Here is a 25,314-nt window from a genome sequence, read left to right on the forward strand (position 1 = left end):
CAAATATGTGAAATGTGAGCAGCTCGTCCACTTCAGTGTCAGGAGTGACAGTGATTATGACAGGGTGTAAAAATGGAGAAAATTAAATTAGCTTTCTTGTACATTATGGGGAGGGTGGGGCTGGGGGATGGAAGGGAATAAAAGGACATTTGGAGAGCAATTAGTAGAACAAGAAACAGAGACTTTCAACTGGATAGCAAAAAACAAAGCATAATTCAAGCAGGACTGAATACTTCCCATGAAAGCAAAATTACTTGACTTCCTAGCTGACAAAATAGAGGTTTTTAAACCAAAACCCAGATGCCAAAGTCATAAATTTGTACAATTACAGCTCTACCCACATGGAGTGCCATGGATAATGAGCAACTTCATTACAGACATTCTGAAGCCACACTCAGTTTTCACTTATCCCACTCATTATTCCCAGGTGTATTCAGGAACAACTCTGACAAAATTTGCCCTTCAAAGCTGTTAAATTGTTCAAAAGAATGAACCCTAATCAGTTATCCAGGCCTGTAATTTTTAATTACCAGAGATCACTGGCAGGACACATTTCTGCTGTCTTTCAATTAAATTCAACCAAGATGCTCAGAGGAGGAACACAGGCTACTGGTGCCATGTTTCAGGGTTCCTGAAGTATTGTTTCTCTAGAACACCCTCACTGTGGATTTCTTCCCCAAGTTTTTGGTCATTAACCATTCTCTCCATCTCCAGTTCCAACCACAACTGCTGATTTATGAACAAAGTAAAGTTTACTGTTAAAGCTTGTACAAGGAATAAGACAAACCCATTTGATGCTCGAGTCCAACACTGAATAACCACAACTGAAGATTTTATCTTGCCTGCTAAATCAACAGCTTCAGGAAATGCAATCATCACTGGATGCTGCAGCAGCCACGAAACACAAAACACACCCAGACCTTTCTTTCTTGGAACCTCTTTTCCTACCCAACTACTTCATCAAATATTAATTTTTTTTGGGGAAAAAAACCCATTCCAGTGAAATTCCAGAGGCATCCCAGCCCTCCCAGAGCTCCACCCCTCAGCCAAACCCTTACCTTCATCATTCTGGGCCAGAGCCCATGCCAGGACAGCAGCGAGTGCCGTCCCCACTGTGAACCATTTCCAGAGACAAAGCTGCTGGACCATTTTCTGTCAAACTTCACTCAAGGCAGAGCTGGAAGAGAGGGATTTGACACATTTGTTACTCAACCTGCACAAAGCTGAGGCACTACAAACTTTTTCACAGGGGTTACACAGACTCTAAGAGCATGGTATTGTTTCAGTCACAGAAATAAATAAATAAGGAGAGAACCTCTAATTAGCATTAATGTGTGTACTCATCAACTCAATAACTGTGCATGCACAGCCCTCCAAGTCATGAAAATGCAAGGTTCTGGCTTAAATCAGGTCTGATTTCCATAATTTCCCAGCAATAAAGTATTCATGGTATCCTTCCTGCGTTCAGGCACTTTGGAGGAGCAACTGTAGCAGGGAAATTGCACTGATTAAAATGAGGGCTCACTGCAAAAGGCCAGAGGGACTCAGGATTCAAAGGCATTGCCTGGGAAAAATGGGCAATGATCCCTGAGGGTGGCCTTCTTTAAGGATAGAGGCTGTTGGGTTGTATTCAGGAAAATGAAAAAAAACAAACCACCACTAACACCACACCAGAAAAAACAATCAACAAAGTAAAATGAAAAATAAAGAAAAACAAACATAAAACCCCCACAAAATAAACAAACAAAAACCCAAATCAAGCAAACAAAAAAAAAAAAAAAAAAGAAAAAACCCCAAAAAACAAGCCAAACCCACAAAACAAAGATACCCCCCCCCCCCCCCCAAGAAAAATAAAAACCCAAAACAAAACCCCACAATGCTCTCCCTTCCCTCCCGTTCAGGCCTCCAAAACAAACAAACCCCACCCAAATGAACAAAAAATCCCCCACCAAAATCCCCAAGACAGGTCTGGCTGAACTCCAGAGTGTACCTGGAGTGCAGAACATTAGACAATTCTGGTTCATGGTTCCAATAAAAAGAATTAGCACAATTCTGCAGCCCAGAACTGAATTATTTGAAAATATTCCTTCAAATTTAAAATGTTGGGGTTAAATACAAGGAGTGTGGAATGAAGAGAGATTTTCAGCAATACAAGCCAAGTTATTGTATAAAAAAATAGCTGCATTTATTAACAATCAAACAAACCTACAAAACAATTGCGTGCTGAGAGTTTGAGGAAAACCTCTAGGTTTTTTCCACAGAAGGAGAGCAAGTAGGGAAATGTAATAAACCAGATGGAGTGGCCCATATTTACTCAAGTATTTAAAGTTCCTAGGTGGTTGATAATATAAATAAAATATATCTTGAGTTTGCTTGCAGGACAGCTCACATGGGTGGGATCACCAGGACATCTGAGGTTATTCTCAAATTCTATGATTCTATCCTGTGATTTATGAGGCTCCCTCACAGCAAGCACAGCCTCTTTTCCCTTTGTAAAGCCATGGATTGCAGGTGACTTTATTGGATTTTAATAGCAACGTGCTGGAGAAATCAAGGGCAGCAGCAAAGCCATTTCAAATTCTACACTGAACCCATTGCTCCACTCCTCATCCAGGGGTGGAGGATGGAGAGAGGCCTTTCCAAGCTCCACCTCCCCCCAGGCTGGACTCTTCCCAAGCTGTCCAGCAGCAGGAGGTTGGTGCAGGCTGCAACAGGCAGCAATTCCAGGAAGAACTTCAATATGGGCCATGAAAGAAGTGAAGCCCCAGCACAGATCTCATGGGACTGTTCAGTCCCATTTCAGACCAACGTTTGTCTTGACAGAGCAGCTCCAGGTGACAGAACCCAGGAATTCAAGCCATGCAAAGCACCCTCCCTTCCTCCTTCTCTTCCCTTGCCCTTCTACAGCTGTTTATGACCAAATTCCAGCAGGGAATTGTGGAGTCACAGAACTCTTCAGGTTGGAAAAGACCATTCAGGTCAGCAAGTCCAAGCAGCACCAGCACCGTGGTCACCACTAACCCATATCCTCAGATGCCACATCCACACGTGCCTTGAACACTTCCAAGGATGAGATTCCACCACTGCCCCAGGGCAGCCCTTTCCAGTGCTTGAGAACCCTTTCCATGAAGGACCCTTTCCATGAAGGAGCCTACAACCCTTCCCGTGAAGAATCTGTCCCCAATATCCCATTTGAACCTCCCCCAGCACAACTTCAGGCCATTTCCTCTCATCCTCTCACTTATTCCCTAGGAGAAGAGACCAAGCTCCTCTCTCCTCACTATCAGCTTCTCTCAGGGAATCGTAGGGAACAATCTCAGAGAAGAGACAGCAACCCTGTGAGCTCAACTGGGAAGTTAGAGGCAGCTCACAGGAGAATTCCAGACTCTTCCCAAAGGAACTGTTATTCCCATGTGAGAGGAGACCAGAACTGCTCAAAGGGGCCTTTTCTCTCCCTTCTCCTTCCCAAAAATGTTCATTTGGTTACTGTCATGCAAACCTAGCACATTCCACAGTCATTCTGGAATTTGCAACAGCACCTTCAAAAACACCCCCAAAATGACTTTTACCATGATACATTCCTGCTGACTACTTGGAAATCAAGGCTGTTTCCACATTACCCAAGTAGATTCCGGTTAATCATCATTATCACACCTCCTGGGCATTTTGGGGATGGGAATTTCTCAGTATTTCACCACTGTTTGCTCCCCTGTTAACAGAATTTCCTGAAGGAACTGGGCTCAGCTGCTTTTCTACTTGAAGCAGTGTAATTCCATTAGGTGGTATTTGCCTCCAGCCTTTTACACCTCAAATCCCAGAATACAGAAGTTCAGGAGATTCATGGTGTCTTCAGGTCAGTCTAAGGAAGAAATCCCATCCAAACGGAGATTTGAGGTGTTGTCACACCTACAAAGAAGTGCACAAACTCACTTCTGAGGCTTCTGATATTTGATTTTACAACCTTGAAAAACAAAATAATTCCAGCTCGCCAATCACAATGTTCTATTTTAGAAAGTTATTCAGAGCTCAGCTGACACCCTTGAGTGGAGTCTGCTCCTGAGAGATTTTTAGGATGGAATCTTGACAGATTTATTTTTGATTTTGATGAAATGTCAAGTTAAACCACAAGATTAGCAACACCGATGCTCCCAGAATAAGCAACTCTATGCAACTGGACTACAACACAAGAAAAATCCTGGTTTTTTTCCTTCAATTCGTACCAGAAAAAAAACAATCAAATTACAAAAAACCCCAAAACAAATAAAACTCCCAAAAGCCAGGAGTATAAAGTACAGAAAATGACACTATTAAGTTCAAATGAGTCTGTTAACTTGGAAATAGCTCAGAACAAATCATAATTTACCACAAAGTGTCAAAAGGTTGACAACCTCTAAGAAATAAGGTTGAACGCCAGCCAGGGCAAAGAAAAAACTATGAATTGATGAGAGAAGGAAGATCTGTAAAGAAAAGACACACAAAATGTCTACAAGACTCAGCATTTTCCTGAAAAATACTCTAATATTAAGTTTTAAGAGATGATGAAGGTAAATTGATCTAAATATTAGTTATGACATCCAAGCATTTTGAATATCTTTAGAGGAAAAATAACATGACATATAGTAGAGGAAGAATAATAAGTAATTTCCAATAATTATTTCCTTTTAGATCTGGTGTTATTACAGGATTTCAAACTTGCCATTCATTAGAAGCTGGAGCAAGGGGGAACATGGCCTTGGCCAAAATAAATAACCATTTTCTGAGCACCCTGTGCCAGGGCCTGCCCACCCTGCCAGGGAACAATTCCCAATATCCCATCCAGCCCTGCCCTCTGGCACTGGGAAGCCATTCCCTGTGTCCTGTCCCTCCATCCCTTGTCCCCAGTCCCTCTCCAGCTCTCCTGGAGCCCCTTTAGGCCCTGGCAGGGGCTCTGAGCTCTCCCTGGAGCCTTCTCCTCTCCAGGTGAGCAGCCCCAGCTCTCCCAGCCTGGCTCCAGCCCTGGAGCAGCTCCATGACCTCCCCTGGACTCATTCCAACAGCTCCACATCTTTCTTGTCTACTTGAAATAATTCAGTGGGAAAGAAAAAGAAAAAAAGGCAAGAAAATCTAAATTTTGGGCCAGGTTTGCCACAAGCCAGAGCCATTGGCTCCCTCACACCAGAACTGCCACATCCCCACCCAACTCCATGGGAAACATGGACTGTGGGAGTGCCCACACCACCCAAACTGCCACCAGCAACAACTTCTGAGTGTTCTCCTCAAGCAGCAAATCTGAAGACAATTTGGAGGCAAACACTTTGCAGTTCTTGCTCCTGCAGTGGGTTCAAAACCCTGACAAACTTCAACAGCAATCACTAAGTGAGCATTATTAATTCATTAGACACGTCAACAAATATTTGCTATTTAATGTATTTGTCCAAAACAGTGGTTCCTGAGACACTGCTGTGGCTGGATGAGTAACTCAGCATTTAAAAAGGAATTGAACAGCCATTTATATCTGTGCTGTTATTTACTCAACAAGCCTGAACTCCTTCAAGCATCAGGAGTGACCCATTTTGTTTAGTGGGGATGCTCTTTGCACCCTACAATTGTGATAAATCTTTAAAAGTATTTATTTTTTAAAGGTTGATGCAACTGAATTGCTTTAAAACAGCAAAAAAATTATAGTGGACTGGTTTTTTTTATAAGATTCATCATTATTACTGATGAGCTGAACTCTCTTAAAGTTTATAGACATAAAGCAGGGAGTGCAAGTGCTTATTCTGGAGAACTGGTGCCATAATAAATCAGAAATGCCAGTAAAACAGCAGGAAAAAGCCTCTTGGAGAAGCTAGAAAGGAGAGGAACTTGCTTTAGAGTCTGACAGTGCTCCTGGGTTAAAGCTACAGTTCATTAAAAACTCTGTGTCCCAAATGTTTGATTTTTGCCACCTCAACAATTCTGTTGAAGTGCCAGCGCGACCAAAAAGCTTCCAGAACATTATTTAACCACAGAACAGACACACACACCAAAAAAACGCCCCAAAATCTGTTTTGCCTCACAGTGCTGCTGATCAACACTCAATCACCTCACCTGGGATGGAATTCAACTCCATTAATTCCATGGAGTATCTCAGGGGGGTCCCTTCCGATGAGCAGCTCCTGAGCCCCTCTCACTGGGGCTGGAAAACACCCTCACCTGAGGCTTACCCACAGAACCACACCCCAACTCCAGCTCAGGACATCCTGGAAAGGTGAAACTTATCCCACAAGGTCCCTCCCACACCCCCACCCTTTCACTGGTGGGGCACATCTGCTGGAAAACACCCTCACCTGGGGCTTAAGCAGAAAAAGAAACTTTAATTCCAGCTCAGGGATCACCTTTGGCGGCATGGGACATCCTGGAAGGCTGAAGATCAGCCCATAGCCCTCCTCCCATGCCCTGAGCTCCTCTCACTGGTGGGGCACATGCAGAGCACACCCACTAGGATGGAGAATAGCCTTAAGATGGGGCTTAACCACAAAAATAAACCCAAAATCCAGCTCAAGGAACCTCTCTGGCAGCTTGGGACATCCTGGAAGGCTGAAGATCAGCCCACAGCCTCCCTTCCCATGGCCAGGGCCTCCCTCACTGGTGGGGCACATCCAGAGCACATCTGCCAGGCTGGAGAACAGCCCCAGCTGGCCTTACCCACAAAACCAAACCCAAATTCCAGCTCAAGGCTCACATCTGATAGTTCAGGACATCCTGGAAAAGCAAATCTCATCCCACAAGGTCCCTCCCAGACCCAAGCCCTGAGCTCCTCTCATTGGTGGGGCACATCTGCTGGAAAACACCCTCCCCTAAGGCTTACCCACAAAACCACACTAGTTCCAGCTCAAGGATCACCTCTGGCAGTTTGGGACATGCTGGAAGGCTGAAGATCAGCCCACAGCCCCCCTCCCATGCCCTGAGCCCCTCCTCACTGGTGGGGCACATCCAGAGCACACCTGCCAGGCTGAAGAACAGCCCCAGCTGGGCTTAACCACAAAACCAAACCTGAATTCCAGCTCAGGGCTCACCTCTGATAGTTCAGGACATCCTGGAAAGGCAAATCTCATCCCACAAGATCCTCCACCCAGACCCTGAGCATCTCTCACTAGTGAGGCACATCCAGAGCACACCTGCCAGGCTGGAGACCAGCCTCAGCTGGGCTTAACCACAAAAATAAACCCTAATTCCAGCTCAGGAGCTCAGCCATCACCTCTGGTAGCTTGGAGCATCCTGGAAGGGTGAATGTCAGCCCACAGGCTCCCTCCCATGCCCAGTCCCAGATCCCACAGCCCCCTCCAAGCAGGAGAAAAGCCAGGGAAGGAAGATTTCACCTTTGAGTTAAAACCAGTTCTGGCTCTGATTCAGCTGCAAGTGTGACTGACTCTGTTTGCTGAAGTCAAATATCTGCTTAAATGCTTTCCTGAAGAATCATTCGAGCATAAGCAAATATTTGGCTGTGCTGGTGCTACAGTGAATAATTTACAGTGCAAATCCAGCCCTTTTTCTCCAGCTTTGGAGGTTCCAAAAATCCAAACACTACTCCAGGTTTTATTTCACTGACACTCCATGAGCAATTAACACATGAGTATTTCAGCCTCTGGACTCTTGCATTTACTCAATCCTGTTCAAGTGCTCTCATGCTCTGGGACTGGCACAATTGAGTTGGATTTTATCATCCTCATCTCCTTGGATGAGACCTTTCAGGAATGTGAAGATTTTTGAGATGAAATTTCAAGATCAAACCTGCTCCCACCTCAATTTTCTTTTCCCAGCTGCTGGGTCAGTTCCACATAAGTAAACACATTAAAAAAGTGGAATATTGAAGCTGCATCTCTCCCTTTGCCTTGTGTAATCAACCTCTTGAGTTTTTACCCTCACTTGGAGGCAAAATTTTTAGAAAGCAAAGACACAAGAACCAGGGGAAAAAAAATGCAATTTATGTGAGGATCTGAGTAAAATCTCACCAGCAACTTGAAATTCCTCAGCATTTTCTCTGTATCTACATTCAAATAATTCATCTTCAAATATTCCTGCTTGCCCCCATTCTTCTAAGGACTACTGAGTTTATGCCTTTCGTGCCCCACTCTTTAAGCCTGTTATTTTCTGTGCCTTTCTGGCAGAAATGACTCTCTAAGAGTCAATGAGATGCCACTGCAAGGCCCAAGTAAAGCCTCAAAATAGCTCAAAAAAGTAATTTCAAACTTCATTGAGAACACCACAGCTGTTCCTAGGCCTGGCTGGGAAAAAGCCAGTGTAAAACTCAATTAATAAGCCATTTTTACTTCAATGCAGAAATCTCTATGCTTATTTCCATTTTGCACCCCCAAAACCTCCAAAACAGCCATTTTCCTACAATTATAATTGTAATCATAATCAATTATATTGTACAATTGTAAAGGTCAATTATAAAGTTCTTTATTCCCCATCTCTGTGTACCAGTGGTGGCCAGAGAATCCCAGAATGGTTTGGGCTGGAAGGGACCTTAAATCTCATTTCATTCCACTCCTGCTGTGGGCAGGGAAACCTTCCAGACACTCCAAGGGTCCTTTTCCACCCTCCTGCCAGCAGAACATCCTACAGATGCTGATTTAAAAGGATTAAAACTATGTAATGCTGCTGATTGCCACTGAACAAAGAAGACTGATAAATAGATGGAAGGTTTGCACAGAGAAAACTCAACTAAACTCACAGAAATAGAAAAGTTTTATGGGATAACTGAGGAAGGGAGAGAGAAGCACTTTTGTTTCCTGCTTCCACCACTAGCAGTGATTTTTTTTCTTGTGTTTTCAACAAGCAATGCAGCTGTTGGAAGGATTAACAGGATTACAGCTCTTCATCATTCATTCCTGTCCACAAAATCCTTTTTTCCATACATTGTGAATTTATTTATTCTTGTTTCCAGCCCCTCTGTAGGGACTTCACCTATGAAATGTTGTTTCCACAGAAGGTTTTGAGTCAAAAAAGCTGTTTGGCTGTGCCACTGTTCATTTGAAATTCCTGCTGTGCAGATAGTACCTCCAGAAAGAAGAAAAAGCAAAGATATCCTAAACCTGATATCAGAGCCAGGAGACTTCAGCTGAAAAATAACATTAACATAAAAAATTAAAAGAAATACAACCCATATTAGGCAGGAGCAGCTCAGTTCATTCTTCAATAACCTTTGCCTTCACAAAATATGCCCACACAGCTAAAGTTACACATTAAAGTGCTAATAATAAAAATATAATTCAATAGCAATGTCCAAAGATTAGTTTCCTTGCTTTTACTGCAAGACAGGTATTGGATTCCATCCCAAAACCTTCTCCATTTCTCCCTTGCCAGAGCATTTTCTCTCCAAGGATCCTCTCCTGGGATTACATAACACAAAGGAGAGAATCCAAGGGGTAAAACCTCTCTGAAAGTCCCTGGATTTTGTGGATCCCTGCTTTCCTTACAACATAGAACACCCAAGGGCTCTCATCCACCCAGGCTGGCTATTCCAAGACACTTGGCCTCCAAATCTCCCAAACAAATCCTTGTCTCCCACCCTTCCAGACTCTCAGAAATGCTCCTGCCCACTGCCGAATGCAAGAACTGATGTAGCATTCCCAGCTTTTTTTGTGCTGCTGGATCTGTGGGTGATTGAGGTGTTCAGAGCTGGGGTGTGCCCACGTGCTGGGATGGGCACAGGGCACTCATCCAGGGACAGCTGGCACCAAGTGCCCACCAGAGTTGCTGGGGATGGATTTAAACACCCACAGGTGGGGTTTGATCTGCTTGAGTATCTCCTTGGCCAAATATCCAGCAAGAAATGGCTTCTGAGGAACAGAAGAGAGATGAAGATAGGATCTTGGAAGACATTATGGAGATGGGAAAATTATGGAGATTATTTTGGAAGGAGAAATGCAAGCACAGGGATTTTCAGATTGTTCCTGGCTGCTACAGGGAGGGTTTTCAGGCTGCAGGTAGGCTACACATGCCAGGGATTTCTGGTATAGAAATGGTTTGGGTTGGCAGAGACCTTGCAGATCCTCTCATCCATCCCCCCCATCCATGGGCAGGGACAACTGCTCCTCCCTGCTCAGGCCCTGCTGAGCTGGGCCAAAATTCAGCCCACAAAATTCACATCTTGTTCAACTCAGCTCTGGGTGTAAATCCCAGACTGGTTTGGGTTAGAAGGGACCTTAAAGCCCATCCAGTGCCACCCCTGAAGGGGACACCTTCCACTGTCCCAGGCTGCTCGAAGCCCCAAAGTCCAACCTGGCCTTGGGCACTGCCAGGGATCCAGGGGCAGCCACAGCTGCTCTGGGCACCCTGTGCCAGGGCCTGCCCACCCTGCCAGGGAGGAATTTCTTGCACATATTTCACCAAGATTTCCCCTCTGGCAGTGGGACAGCCATTGCCCCTTGTCCTGGCACTCCAGGCCCTTGTCCAAAATCTCTCTCCACGTTTCCTGTGGCTCCTTCAGGCACTGCAAGGCCCCAGTTTGGTGACCCCAGAGCTTCTCCTCTCCAGGTGAGCAGCCCCAGCTGTGCCAGCCTTTCCTCCCAGCAGAGCTGCTCCATCCCTCTGCCCATCCTGGTGCCTGCCCTGGGCTCTCTGCAGCAGCTCCAGGTCCCTCCTGTGCTGGCCCCAGGGCTGGGGCAGCTCTGCAGGTGGGGTCTCACCTGAGCCCAGGGGCACAGGGGCAGAATCCCCCCCTCCCCTGCTGCCCACGCTGGGGCTCAGCCCTGGATTGGGTTAAGAAACAGGGAAATCCAGGGAAAAGCACTGCACCTCACCCCAGTGCTGTGCAACAGAGACAATTCCACACCAGCACCAGCAAACTTTGAGCTGGAGGGAGCAGCCACAGGGAAGTGATTGACAACAAGAACCTCAATCCTACATTTCAAATGGCTCCAGCAAATTTCCTGAGTGCAAATGCAGCACATCCCTTGGAATGGGGTAAGCAGTTTTGTTGGACATGAAACATTTCATTGTTTATTTCGATACTTTACTCATAGGGCTTGTGCTGTTAGTTATTTCTAAAAGATCAGCCAAAATGGGTTTAAAATGTTTGTATTTAAGGAACTATTAAGATATCCAAGTAACAGTCAGATCATTGAAGGAAATCCAGGAATATCACCAAAACCAGAGATAACAAGCCAGCAATAACACATCACTCAAAGGAATGTTTTACAAGTGGGCTATTCTCAAATATCAAAAGCTGTCAAAGTAACTAAGATTGTTTCACCAATTTCCTGTAACATCTCATAAAGGAAAAAAACAACATTGCTTTCTGACAGTCCTTGAATGAACAGCACCCTTACACTCACATAAGGTCACAAGTTTGTCTCTGACAGAGGCCAGATGTGGGAGACTGGGCAAAACAAACAAGGAAATGTACTCTAAGATGCAGAGATCACTCCAAGAATGGACAGCCTGCACACAGCCACAGGTTCCTGATAACATTCTCCCCCTCTTCCACTCACTTTTCATCATCCCACTTGATATTTTCATTGGTACTGAGCTGACATTTCCATGAATTCCATTAAAAACCCTGGTGTTGAGAAGACATTAGGTTGAGCTGGTGAAGTTGAATAGGCTGGAAACAGCCAGCACAACATGGACACACAGGGAGCTCCCGATGGCACATCAGTGAGGCACCACATTCCTGCCAGGGCATTATCACAAGTTCAGGCATCAGAACTGAACCTCTGAGGCTGGAGAAGGAGCTTGGATAAAGGCCTGGAATGCCAGGATGAGGCAGAATGGCTTTAAACTGAAAGAGAGCAGGGCTGGATGGGATATTGGGAAGGAATAGCAGGGTGGGCAGGCCCTGGGACAGGGTGCCCAGAGCAGCTGGGGCTGCCCCTGGATCCCTGGCAGTGCCCAAGGCCAGGCTGGACACTGGGGCTGGGAGCAGCCTGGGACAGTGGAAGGTGTCCCTGCCATGGCAGGGGTGGCACTGGATGGGATTCAAGGTCCCTCCCAATCCAAACCATTCTGGGATCCTGTGATGATAAACCAAGCTTCCCAAAGGAGGAAAGAAACCTCTTTTACCTGCAGCAATATAAACTGTCCCAAGGCTCAGAAGCAGAGACACCAGGATAAAAATCCCTCACCATCAGACAGGAGCACAGAGGAGAGGGTACCCAAGGCACTCAGGGGGAAGGAAAACACAGAAGACAAAGTCCAAGATGGGCAGTCGGGCTGTGATGCCCTAAGTCTTAGCTTTTATATTTTTCAGACTCTGTGCTGCTTTGGTGTGTGGGTCTGAGCTTCCCATTGAGGGATGGTGAGCTCTGTGCACAGAGCAGGGAGACAAAACAATTCCTGCTCCAGCTGAGGACCAAGGACAAATGATCCAAATCTCAGGCCCAAGAGCACAAACAACATTGGTTGAAGAGAGAAAACCAAGAAGCAAGAAGTTTGGGACTTCATGGGCTAAAGCTGTAATTGGACAATGAACTCCAAGATGCAAATGGAGCAGAACTGATCACAGTGACAGACCCTGTGACCAGGTGTCCATTTTGTGCCCATTTTGGTTCACCTTGGGTGCAGCCCTGGCTGGGCTCTTGTGCTGCCCAAGGTGGATCCATGGAGGCCTTTGAATAAATCCCTGCTTTATTCCTTAACTCTGTCCAGCCTCTGTTCTAGGTCAGCCTTCTCATGGCTTTCCTTTTCCACAGAAGAATGAGCAACGCCAATTCATCCTGGAAGCTGCTCAGTCCACAACACTTCAAGAAGGAATTTTAGCACAGGGGTGAACCTGTGAGATGCCAGTGTGGCTGTTCATGCCACCAAACAGGTGACACCCAGCACAGATTCCTGCTCACTGCTGAACTCAGGGAAGGGGAGCACACTTGGAAGTCATGATATTCCTACAGGAGAGGGGGTGGAGTTCTGGACACGATCCTGAGACAGCTCCTCTGAAGAAAGGGGGAGAGGCTTTCCTGTGGCTTGCAGCAGAAAGGTAACTACAGGTAAGCAGTGCTCAGTGATTCATCCCCTCCTGGGGCTGTGTCCACAGTGTCCTGATGCTGCCAGGATGGGGAGGTGTCACAGACACATTTTATGAAAAACCCTTTCTTTAGGATTTTTCCTCCTGAGAAGCTGAGAGGCCTCAGGAACAAAATGTAAACAATGATTCTCTGCTGTTATGGAATACAACAGGTGCATCTGGGATTGGTCTCATAGAGTTGTTTCTAATTAATGGCCAATCACAGCCCAGCTGGCTCAGACTCTCTGTCTGACACACAAGCCTTTGTTATCATTCTTTTTCTGTTCTTAGCCAGCCTTCTGATGAAATCCTTTCTTCTATTATTTTAGTATAGTTTCAATATAATATATATCATAAAATAATAAATCAAGCCTTCTGAAACATGGAGTCAGATCCTCATCTCTTCCCTCACCCTCGGATCCCTGTGAACACCATCACAGGGAGGGACATAAAAGGCCCTGGCAGCAAGAACATAATGTTAGAAAGAAACATTCATTCTAAAGATAAAATGAGAAGGTAAAATGAGTTTTGATTCAATGTCAGAAGAGATGCCTTTCAAACCAGGCATATATTCCATGGGATTGGCAGCAGACCTGAGATTAGGGGTACTTTGAATCTGTTCCCTCAGTTTCTGTGGCTCTTCTCCTCAAATGTGTAAAGAGAGATGGAAGAGAAAGGAAAGCCCTGTGGGGTGTGAGGTTGGCTGTCCAAAAATAAAAGGCTGAACTGCAGGAAACACCACTTTAGTGCAATTCAGTTGTAAAAACAAGAGAAAACTAGGAGCTAAGAGGCCAGATGAGCTGGCCCACGCACTTTACTACGGCTGGGTGAGGAGGGGAAGGTGTCAGAGTGTGGAATTAAGTGCCAGGTGAAAGTCTGCCAGCTCCAGAGTTCAGCCCTGGCTACAAACAGAGGGTTGTCAGCAGCTCTGTGAGGATCTAAATGCACTCAATACCTGGGCAGCTCGGGAAAGGAATCTTCATTTGGCTAAAAAGGCACGCTGGGACAAATAAGATATTCATGTATGCAGAGAGGAATTGGGAATTTGTCAGCTTTTCAGCTATTTTCCCCTCTGAGGAGGAGGCACAGGGAGAGGCTGTGGGTACAGAGCTGAAGTAAACAAAATGCTGGGGAGCATTAGGAGGGAGAGGAAGAGGGACTAAATTAGAATGACATTATATAGGACAATAGGAAACCCCTGGAGCATTAAACAAAGGGTTTGCTGCCATCATTTCAAAAAAGAGACACCAGAGAAGGACAAGGGCTCAGGAAGGACACTTGGGTGACCTTGCACTCCTCTGTCTAACACAAGAAACTCAAAAAAATTCCAACCCTACCTCAGAAATCAGCCTGGTTTGGACTGGAAGGGATATCAAAACCCATCCAGTTCCACTTTCCACTGTCCCAGACTGCTCCCAGCCCCAGTGTCCAGCCTGGCCTTGGGCACTGCCAGGGATCCAGGGGCAGCCCCAGCTGCTCTGGGCACCCTGTGCCAGGGCCTGCCCACCCTGCCAGGGAACAATTCCTCATTCCCAATATCCCATCCAGCCCTGACCTCCAGCAGTTTAAAACATGGAAAAGACAAATTCCCAATGATTCCTTGCTGCAAGAAAGAGACATTACAGACATCAAGTGAAATCTTGATCAGCAAAGCTGCTGTAGCAACAAATATTTCCCATGACACTGTAATATTTCTGTCCTAGAGGAATACAGACAGGAATAAAAGCAAGAACACACACAAAGAAATCTCTCTCATACCAGCTAAACACTCAGGCTTGTTCAGGAAATCATCAGAACTGAGAAAACACTCTAGTCCCAGTTGTTTCCTCTCCAAACAACAATAGATTTAATTATGCAGATTAAAACAAGGACATCCCATGCTTCAGGGCTTTTGCAAACTGCCTGCAGGAGCCACAGGGGAAGCCCCAGGTACTGCTGTGCACCTCACCTCAGGTAGAGGGTTCAGGGACACATTTCCTCTCTCCAAAACATGAAGTGAATCAGAGGAATATCTGCTGAACAGAACAGATTAATGGCTTAATTCAGTTGCTAATTGATATGTTCTATTTTGCCCCCCAGCTGTGTGATATAAACTGAGCAAAAAATATAAAAGCCCATAAATGAAGTGTGGGTTTGCTCACAATTCTCTCTACACTTGTTCCAAGCTAAAGAAACTGTCTGGAGTAAGAAGTTTACTTTGTCTAATCTGAATTTTACTCCTTTGCCATCACTTTGGTCCTCAGCACACAACTGAGAAGAGGGAAAGTTCTACCCCTGAGCGTAAGGCAGTCAGATTTTGCAAAATTTGGGTTTCAATCCAGCTGTTTCAACAATGTCCTGATTCCAAAAGTGACAACACATCCCAGGAGAGACCCTGTGGCTCTGCACAACTCCCTGCCAGGAGGGGACAGCCAGGGGGGGCCGGGCTGTGCTGCCAGGGAACAGGGACAGGACAAGGGCAAAGGGCCTCAAGCTGGGCCAGGGCAGGCTCAGCTTGGACAGCAGCAGCAATTTCTGCATGCAAAGGGTGCTCAGGCCTTGGCAGGGGCTGCCCAGGGAGCTTTGCAGTGCCCAGCCCTGCAGGTGTCCCAGCAAGGGCTGGAGGTGGCACTCAGGGCTCTGGGCTGGGCACAAGGTGGGCACTGGGCACAGCTGGCACTCCATGGGCTGACAGGGATTTTCCAGCCTCAAGGATCCTGGGATATGTTACAGAAGTGAAAAAAGCTTTTTTCCTGGAGCTGGCTCCTGATTCACACAACTGATGCAAGGCATTCCTTCCCAAGGGAAAAAACTGGGGAGAAAAATCTTTCAAGACAAAATATCCTAATAACAATAGGATGTTTAGCCTTGGAGGGAAGCCATCAAAATCAAGGCAAAATCTGTAAAGAGACCTTTGGGAAATTATCCAAAATAGGATCCAGACAGAAGCAGTGCCACTTGACCTGAGGACACAGTCTGAGGAGACACAAAGAAGTAGAGAACATCACAGTAATGACATCAATGCCTTACCCTGATTCTGAAGTTTAAATGTTCAGTGCTTCGTCATTAATTGCATCTTGAGGGAATCAGACGGTTTTAAACTTGGTAGGAGCAGATTTCTTTAAGACCTACAGCACCACATGCCAGGAGTTTGGAATCTGTTTTACCACTTGAAGAGGTCGAGGGGGAAGGGAAGAAATCAACGTAAGAATGAGAGCAAGGCTGTGAAAAGAGTTTATGAAAAACCAGCTTTGAATAAACATCCTCAGAGGCCACTTAGATGGATGGGAGGGCAGCAGCTCTTCCAAACTCCCCTCAAGAGGCAGATTTACCCCAGAACAAGACCTGGATTTATCCCGGAACACGACTTCCACCTCCTGTTAACAAGGTGACCATAAGTCACCTCAGCACAGGAGACCTCAATCATGGCTCCAAAGGACATTATCCTTGTATTGAAATTAATCTCTGGATCCATCCTCACAGGAGCCTTCTCCACTCTTGGAATTGAAAGTGTTTTCCAAGTTCTGTTGAGTTCCTCCTCAAATCTGTTATGCATGAACCATTTCCCTGATGCTTTAATCATCGTTTACACCTTTCCAGAACAAATGCAGAGAGGCAGAAACACAAGCCTACATCTTGAGTTATCACTTAGTGTGCAATCAACACCCCACGTGGCTACAAACACAGCTGATGCAGGCAGATTGCAAAATCTGGCTCAGCAGATGTCCCACCAGGAAACCCTCAGGGCACTGGGAAGTTATGGAAGTGAATGTTGGGTTTCTGTGCTCAAATCTTCTTTTAAGAATAAAATTCTGATGTTTCTGTTTCGTGCCCTTCAATATAAGTCTTGTTTTTGAACAGACTCTCACAGGGAAAGGCCTTTGCCCAGCTAAGCACTGCAAATTTTTACCACATTTATGACTTTTAACCACAAGACATGTTAAGTCTTCTACAGGTAGAGTGAAGCTCATCCCAAACCCACCATTTTATAACAGAACACCAGGAAATTCATCAATGTCACAGAGCTGCTCTTTGGAACTGTGCTCCACTTCCAGCAGCATTGGAATTACTCAAAGAATTTGAGATTGAACCGATTTCTAAAAGATACATTTAAATGTTTGTCTTTTTTTGTCCCGAACATAAATATTCCCAAAAGTCTCCTGAAGACCAGGCTGCCCAATATGGAAAATATCAGCCAAAAATGTTAATCAAGACTTGAATCAAAGTATTCTGCTCAGGATATTTTACCAGCTCTGCTCCAAACTGGAAGTTTAACAAGACTTGGAATCTTCAAATTCATTAGGAACACAAAATGACCTAAGTGCTCTATTTCTTTGCATATGCCCTAGATTTCTGTCCAGCTCAAATTAATAATTATCCCTCTAAATTAATAAATTCTCCTAAATTCTTGAAAGGAGGAAGCAGTGCTCAAAGATCTCAGGGTTGCTATCTTGCTTTCTTAACGGTAATTACAAAATCATACAATGGGCTGGGAAAAATCTTTGATATCATCTAATCCCAACACCAGGTTTTCAGCCACTTCAAATTCACAATTTGGGCTCATGTAAGGAATGACCAGAATCACTCTCCAAGAATATTTATTTGGTACAAAATTGAGAATTAAAGCTTTCCTGGATAATCCAAAGAAGTTGAAGAGCACCAAAGTTTCCAACACTGCTGAATTCATCCCATCTTCCCTCTAATTTTCACCAAAACATCAAATCCTTGACCCACTTGTATAAACTGGAATCAATTAATATTTGTTCCTCCCTTTCCTTCTGTTCCTCACGCTGAATTCTATAGAAATGGGTCTTTATTAAAGGAATTTTTTTCCCCTTCTTGGAGATGACACAGAAGGCTTCTGAGACCAAAGAACCCAAAGTCATGGAGACCTGGCACAAAGTCCAAGTAAAATCAGTGGATTGCTGGTGAAAATGGGAAGCAGAGCACAGCAAATCCTTGTTAAGGTCAAGGGAATAGCAGGGAAGCCCAGGGAGCTGGGCTGGCCACAGGAGATTGGGCAGGACAGGCTGCACTCCAACCCAAGGATCGGTGACAGCATTTTTAGGACATTAACAGAAAAGGCCTCTAAGTGGATGGGATCTTTACTGCCTTGGAAGGCTTTGTTTGCAGGCTTTGCCAGGCAATAAATTGATTTAGCAAAATGGCAGGGTGGAGGGAGGAGGCAAGAAACAGGAGGTGAATTCCTCCCAGAAGAACATCAGCTCTGACTGTTCTACGATAGGCAGCTGAAGGATTTACTGATCTGCTGGAGTATTTAATGAAATTATTCTCCTGAGCACAGCTTTTATGAGCTGGATCATTGCTATCTCTCCCCCAATAACTCACTCCCTTCTCATTATGCAAAAAAACTTGACATAAATACTCCAACACTCATCATTCCAATCACTTGTGCCACTGCTGTTTAAAAATCATCTTACACTGCCACTTCCCCTCATTCCATGGCATAATTCAGCACAACACTGCTGAACTCCAATTCAGAGTGTCCCAAAACACAGAGCAATGTTGGTTTGTGGCAGGACACCAAACCCATTCCTATTTCATATGAAAGTTTTGTCTAAAGTTAATTAAATGGCCCATCTGACCATAAATCTGGTACTAAAACTAAATTCTCTTCACCATTTTAAAAAGCCTAACAAATGGATGAATTGCAAAACAGAAGGTGGGATCTCTGAAAAACAATGGAAACTTAATTCTTACTTCAGAAGAGGCAAAGAAAAATAAAGATTCTAGAATCAGTTGGCTACTTTGAACTTCCTTCCATAAATAAGAGCCTCTTACATTTGAAAAAAAATTGCAATACAGAAAAATTTTGGCTTTATTTCCAAAAAGTTGTTGACTTCACCTGTGTTGGAAATAAGAATAGGGACAGAGGCAGAAAACTCAGGTTTTCGTTTCCACACCCCATTACTGATCGTACAATAGGACAGGAAACAATAGCCTTGTTCTGAGATCTGTAAGAGAAGTTTTCATACCAGCTGTATGAAAAGAAAAAGAAAAAAAAAAAAAAGAAGCCACCTTCAAAGAATGAAATTACCCATGAAATCTTTTTTCATTCTTATAAAGACAAAAGGATCTTCAGTCAAGACAAAGCTATGGCTGATCAGGCATCTAAACAAAGAGAGATCATTAGGAATGCAAAACAAAGTTGAAAAAAAAAAAAGAATAACAATAAAACTCCAGTAACAACTTATTTAATGTGTTGTTAGCCCAGTGCTTGCATTGGAAAAGGTGGGAATTATCTATCCTTGCTCCCCTTTCCCCTCAGTCACTACATAGCTCCATGACCTCCTCTTCTCTCCTTCCTTTTCCATGCTGAGAGTCCTGAAATCCCTTAGTTATTCTTCAGAGAGGAATTATTTACAGTCCTGTAATTAAATCTCTGCTGAATTTCACCTGCATTTCATGACATCTTAACAATGGTGGAAAGTGTGGGACTAATTCCCAGAGAAAATGAACAAAATATTTTTCCACCTCCTGTGTTTCTGTGGAGAAATTGAAAAATCTTTCAATGCAGTCCAAATGTTTAAGGAAAAGAGAAACTCTCAACACTTCATCATCACTGCTTCAGGCTCATCTCTTCATGAACTCACCTCTTTGAGCTTTCTCTGGGAAACGATTCCTGAATTTCCTCTTGTCTTGCTACAGCACAGGCAGTGCCCTGCACCTCTCAGAGATGGGAACAGCAGTTTCTCTCCTCACCACCCACCAAAAGAGGACAGAAATCCCAGCAGGAATGCTGAGGACAAACCAACCACAATGGATTATGTCCCTGTCTAATAGCTCCAAGAGCTAGATCTCTCTATCAGCCTCATACATCACTGGGATGCAACAAGAGCAAAAGGTTCTTGGGTAGAAAGAGATTTTTTAAGTCAGCTTTTAACAGTTAAAGGCTATCAGGATATTCCTCAATGAACACAAATCATTTGTCTTCCCCACAGAGAAGTCATTTCAACTCCTGTGCTCCCAAACAAGAGCAGAACCCCTGGATTCCCCACTTCAGTGAAGTTCATGGTAAGAGTTGAGTGCAAACATCATCAAGACTGGCTTTCTTAAATTAAACCACAGGAAAAAAAGAGGCAGAAAGCACAAAAAAGAAAGGAAAACCAAAATATTGCATCAGATCGGTCCATGGATCTATGTGGTTGTAACTCATTTGTGTGCCAAGTTGGTGACAGGGAGTTAAGACACCTCTAAAACCATGCTCAGCTAAGCTCTGCCATTGCTGTTATTCCTTAGGCCTGAGTTCTGACCAAAACCCACTCTTCAGGGAAAAAAAAAAAAAAACAATGAAAAAAAACCCCAGCAACCTCAGCCTGCCCTCTCCTCAAAAATCCCATGATTTCACAAAAGATGATGAACCAAAAGCTATGCAGAACGCTGGGAAAGAGCAACATACATGGGAGGGAAAGAAAAATATTTATATAGCCTGGCAAGCAAAAAAAAAAAAAAAAGGTGTTCTTAAAACCAGTATTCAATAAAAGACAACAACTGCATTTGCTAAACCCAATCCCAAGTCCTGCTGGGCAGACATATGGCACATAATAAACCCGAAATTGGTTAGAACTGCTGAAATACCATTGGATAAATGAAATTATTTTCTAACAATACTTAGCTACTGGGAACAGCTCCTGCCTTCATACACCAATTACTGCTTAATTACTGTCAGGCCACACTTCCTAAAGGAACAGCAGAAGGGAATTTACAGCACCAGTAAAGGAAACGTCTGTTACGTCAGGAGGAAGAATCATTATTGTCTGTTACAAACTGGTTTCTAATTCAGCCTGGCCTTGGACACTGCCAGGGATCCAGGGGATCCTCCAGCAGTGGGAGCCATTCCCTGTGTCCTGTCCCTCCATCCCTTGTCCCCAGTCCCTCTCCAGCTCTCCTGGAGCCCCTTTAGGCCCTGCAAGGGGCTCTGAGCTCTCCCTGGAGCCTTCTCCTCTCCAGGTGAGCAGCCCCAGCTGTGCCAGCCTTTCCTCCCAGCAGAGCTGCTCCATCCCTCTGCCCATCCTGGTGCCTGCCCTGGGCTCTCTGCAGCAGCTCCAGGCCCCTCCTGTGCTGGCCCCAGGGCTGGGGCAGCTCTGCAGGTGGGGTCTCACCTGAGCCCAGGGGCACAGGGGCAGAATCCCCCCCTCCCCTGCTGCCCACGCTGGGGCTCAGCCCAGGGCACGGGGGGGTTCTGGCTCCCAGCTCTCACCCCCAGCACCCCCAGGGCCTTCCCCAGGGCTGCTCCAGCTGCTCATCCCCAGCCTGGATCCATCCCAGGGGTTGTCCTGACCCAGGGGCAGCACCAGCACCTGGCCTTGTTAAACCCCTGAAATCCCCATGGGCCACTTCTGGAGCTTGTGCAGGTCCCCCTGGATGTTTGGGAGATCATTTCACAGTCATCTCACACAATGTACAGAAGAAACAAAATGAGTGTTTCTACATCCAGAGGTTCCCAATTATTTGAATCCCTCCTCCCCAACAGAAGGGCATAAATCAGGCTGCTCATAAATTTCTGCTCCACTGAGTTTGCAATACAAAAGCAGTTTCTTCCCTAGGGACAAAGGGAAGTAGCAGCATTTCAGAACTCCAGCATTTCGGTGAGCAGGCCTGTTTCCAAAAAAAAAAAGAAAACAAAATAGAGTATTTGGAATACTTGAGTGGCTAAAAAAAAAAAGAATAAAATATCCCCCTTCAAATGCTTTTCAGCACTCTCTGCTCTGGTTTTGCTACTCTTTTGCACCTCATAGTAGGATACACCCCATTTCCTACCTGAAGGGCAAGAAAATGGAAGTTTGCTGAAAGCCAGAGCAGAGGAAAAACTCCTCATCCATTTCCACTCAGGGCTGTCTGCTGCAAAGCCCCAGGCTTCAAGGACAGACAGGCATTTAAGGAAAAATGTCTTCATTTTGTTCCTCAGCCCATTTGAAGCACATGTGATAAAGCTGCAGAACAGCTTGCCAAGTGCATATTCTAAGGAGGAAGAAAATCAGGGCATGAGAGGGACAAATTTCAGTAAACAGATTAATTATGTTAAAATTAATAGATCTGAAGCAAAGAGCCACAAGGGACAGTGTCCTCCTCCCTGCAGACTGAATTATTACAATAAAGACCAGCACTGGAAAAACCACCTGACACAAAGCTCCAGATCCATCCAGATTTTACCCAAGGTCTTTAATGAGATGACATAAAGCACCAAATAAATTAGAATAAAGCACAAGTGAGGAAAACATGCTCAGTGTATCTCTGGCAGCACATGCAACACCTTTTATGTACATACACACCTTCACCCCAGAAAAATCAGCTGTACAACCCTCAATCCTCCTTTTCAAGAGCACTTAGCACCCTGAAAACTATTTAATAATCCCTCTAATAATCTCTACTATCTGACATTTTAAAATTTCGATTACAACTTTAAGCTTACCAGAAAATAAGAAAGACAATGCAGTATTAAAATGATATTTTGATTTTGAGTCTCTAAAACGACATAGAACCACTTCTAAAAGAGTTTTCCACACCCAATTTTACTGGTTAAGACATAACAATTCCTTAAAATTCTTCATTCTGGATGCTTCTTTCCCCTTCAAATTAACTTTCAGTTACATTAACTTTTAAAACTGAACTTTTAAAAAAACTAATATATTTCTCATAACCAGTGTCTCCTGTAATCCTAATGGTGCAGTACCCAAACCTGGCTATTTAATTCTCATTGTTCATGGAAAAGTGTGTTCAGTTGACTGTTTAAACTTCCCAGTTCCACCTGATCATACGGGAAGGCACCAAAGTATCAAAGTGGAAGTGTTATAGGCAATTTAGTTTTTAATTAATCTAAACTTGGAGCTAAAATTATGATACACAATTTAATTTTATGTTTTAATCAGTCCCTAATAGTGCATTTTAATCTCCAGAGCACGCACTCACATTTGGAAGGGTGCAATGGAAGGCTCAACTAAACTCTCCACCTCACTTGATAAAAAAACCAGCCCCTGAATTTTAACTAACACAAGAACAACAGGTCAAACAAAGCTTTGAATTGTGAGAACACCTCCAAACTTTGCCTCACTTGAAAGATACTTCATTAGAAAAAAATAAATGTGAAACAACATGAGAAATTACAAAATTCTCAAACAATCAATGATGGAAAAGGAGACACCTTCCACTATCCCAGGTGGCTCCAAGCCCCATCCCAGCCTGACCTTGGACTCTCGCGGGGATCCAGGGGCAGCTACAGCTTCTCTGGGAATCTGTGCCAGGCCCTGCGCACCTAAGAGCTGCACAGGATCAAGAGAACATCTCTACCCTGGCAGAAATTTCAGGTGTGCAAAACAAACCAAGAAATCCTGCAGCAGACCTTCCACACAGTTCAACCATCAACAGGACAAACAAGGAAAAAAATCTCCAAAGTGAGAAGTCCACCTGTGTTCAACACAAAGCAAGTTTTCCTACTGAAATGAACACTAGAAAATTTTGAAAATGAGGTTTTTAATCACAGAATTATTTAGGCTGGAAAAGCCCTACAAGATCTTTGAGCCCAACTTGGATGCCCACCTTGTCCCTAGCCCAGAGCACTGAGTGCCACCCTCCAGCCCTTGCTGGGACACCTGCAGGGCTGGGCACTGCAAAGCTCCCTGGGCAGCCCCTGCCAAGGCCTGAGCACCCCTTCCATGCAGAAATGCCTCCTGAAAGTTTTAACCATCAAGATGATTTAAAAAAAGCCAAAAACATTTTATTTCTGAGGCATCTTGCCCAGCTTTGTGCCCCAATAGACAGAAACCAACGCAGGCAAAAGCTGGGACACCGTGAGAAATCTCTCCCTGAAAAGCCACCAAGTTCCGATCTCATGTTTGGGACCAAGCCACTTCCTGGGGACACCAGAAACATCTTCTCATTTAAGTAAATCAAAAAGCCAATGACCCAGGCAGACATTTTCACACAGAGCATGTGTTGAGGAGGTGCTGCCTCCAGGCTCTGACAGGATGCCCAGGCAGTCCATGCTGACAGACCTTTCAGGCTCCCAGTAAATAAAACTGTCAGAACAAGAAAAATGAACAATTGGGAGCATGAAAAAAAAATAAAATTAAGAATTGAACTTGATCTGGACATCAATTTAGCCTCTGGGGCAAACTAAAATTACTTGGCTCTTACTACCCTGGAAACATCCAGCTCTCTGTCCAGGGTGATTCATGTTCCAGGCTGAATCATCAGAAGCAATTAAGAAAACTTAAGTCCCTGACTTTGCCTAAGTACCACCCACCACCTGATGCAAAGATCTTGCCCTGAGTCCCTGCAGACACTTGAGAAGGACAAGAGAAGTGTTCAGTGCTCCAAAAATGAGTGGCTCCTCCCTTGTCTCCCCAAACCCAAGAATCTCCCCAATGCCATGTGTTGGTAAAATACTGAGAGGTTAAAAGAGTGGAATCACCAAGTGAGGGCAGAGAGAAAAGAGAATTTACTGTATTTTGCAGTTATGGTTATGAAGATTAATCCAGAAGGTTTAATGAGGGGAATGTTGCTTCAGTGAGGGAAAAGGAATAAAGAATGAGAGCCATGAGGAGAAAAATGCAGGTCCCTCCTCTGCCCTCCATCAGAATCACTGAGCAGGTGCCACCTCCAGCTTGCCCTCACACAAAAAATACAAAACCAGTTCAATTCTTCTACTGAAGATTCAGATGACATCAACAATATTTTTTTTGTTAGTCTAGTAACAAAACAATTTAAAGTAATATTGCTCTAAGTTGGAAACACATTTTTAGTGTTTGCAATTGCTAGGAACTCAAAAGGGGATTTTCAGGCTTAAGTAAAAGCCATCCAGGCATTCCCAAAGCAACCTGACGGTGAACACTTCTGGATTTCTTTAGTTTTCAATCTGTCTTGGAGATGAGCAGGCACTGAATGACAGATCTGAAACAAAGTGAAACAAACAAACAAAAAAATCCCTTTTCTGCATTCAGTTGTTTCACACTGGATATTAACAACAACAACAAAAAAAATAGAAATTTATCATAGGCAATAAGGGCCAGGAGCCAGACTTGGATGATCCTTGTGAGTCATGATTCTTTGAAAACCTTGGAGAGAGGCAGAGAGATGAGACACACCAGTTTCTTCTGAGCAGACATGGAATACTACATTAATTTTTTTAACAGGCACTATAAAGAAGATTTTCCATGCAGAGCAGGCTCCACTGAGCAGTAGGAAGTGAAAAACCAAGAGGTTTTCCTCTCACAGTGGCACAAGAGTGTGTGAAAGAACCACACTGAGATGATCTGACTCCCAAGAAGTTGGGTCCAATTCCATGGTCCAGGTTGCTCTGACGTCTTCCCATGAACCAACTGCAGGCCAAGAAGTTGTAATGTACA

General features: G+C 44.5%; 1 protein-coding gene across 7 annotated transcripts in view; it reads right to left on the minus strand.

The window, feature by feature from the left end:
* The window catches only part of PCDH15 (protocadherin related 15), a 639,096-nt gene that overhangs the window by 270,754 nt on the left and 343,028 nt on the right, over positions 1-25,314 (minus strand). For all 7 annotated transcript variants that reach the window (XM_054515533.1, XM_036385480.2, XM_054515534.1 and 4 more), the window contains one exon: positions 1,059-1,177. In XM_054515533.1, coding sequence (XP_054371508.1) covers positions 1,059-1,149 — 91 coding nt within the window. In that variant the 5' untranslated portion in view covers positions 1,150-1,177. The remainder of the gene's footprint in view (positions 1-1,058; positions 1,178-25,314) is intronic.

Source organism: Molothrus ater, chromosome 8, assembly GCF_012460135.2.
Source record: "Molothrus ater isolate BHLD 08-10-18 breed brown headed cowbird chromosome 8, BPBGC_Mater_1.1, whole genome shotgun sequence".
Taxonomy (NCBI): domain Eukaryota; kingdom Metazoa; phylum Chordata; class Aves; order Passeriformes; family Icteridae; genus Molothrus; species Molothrus ater.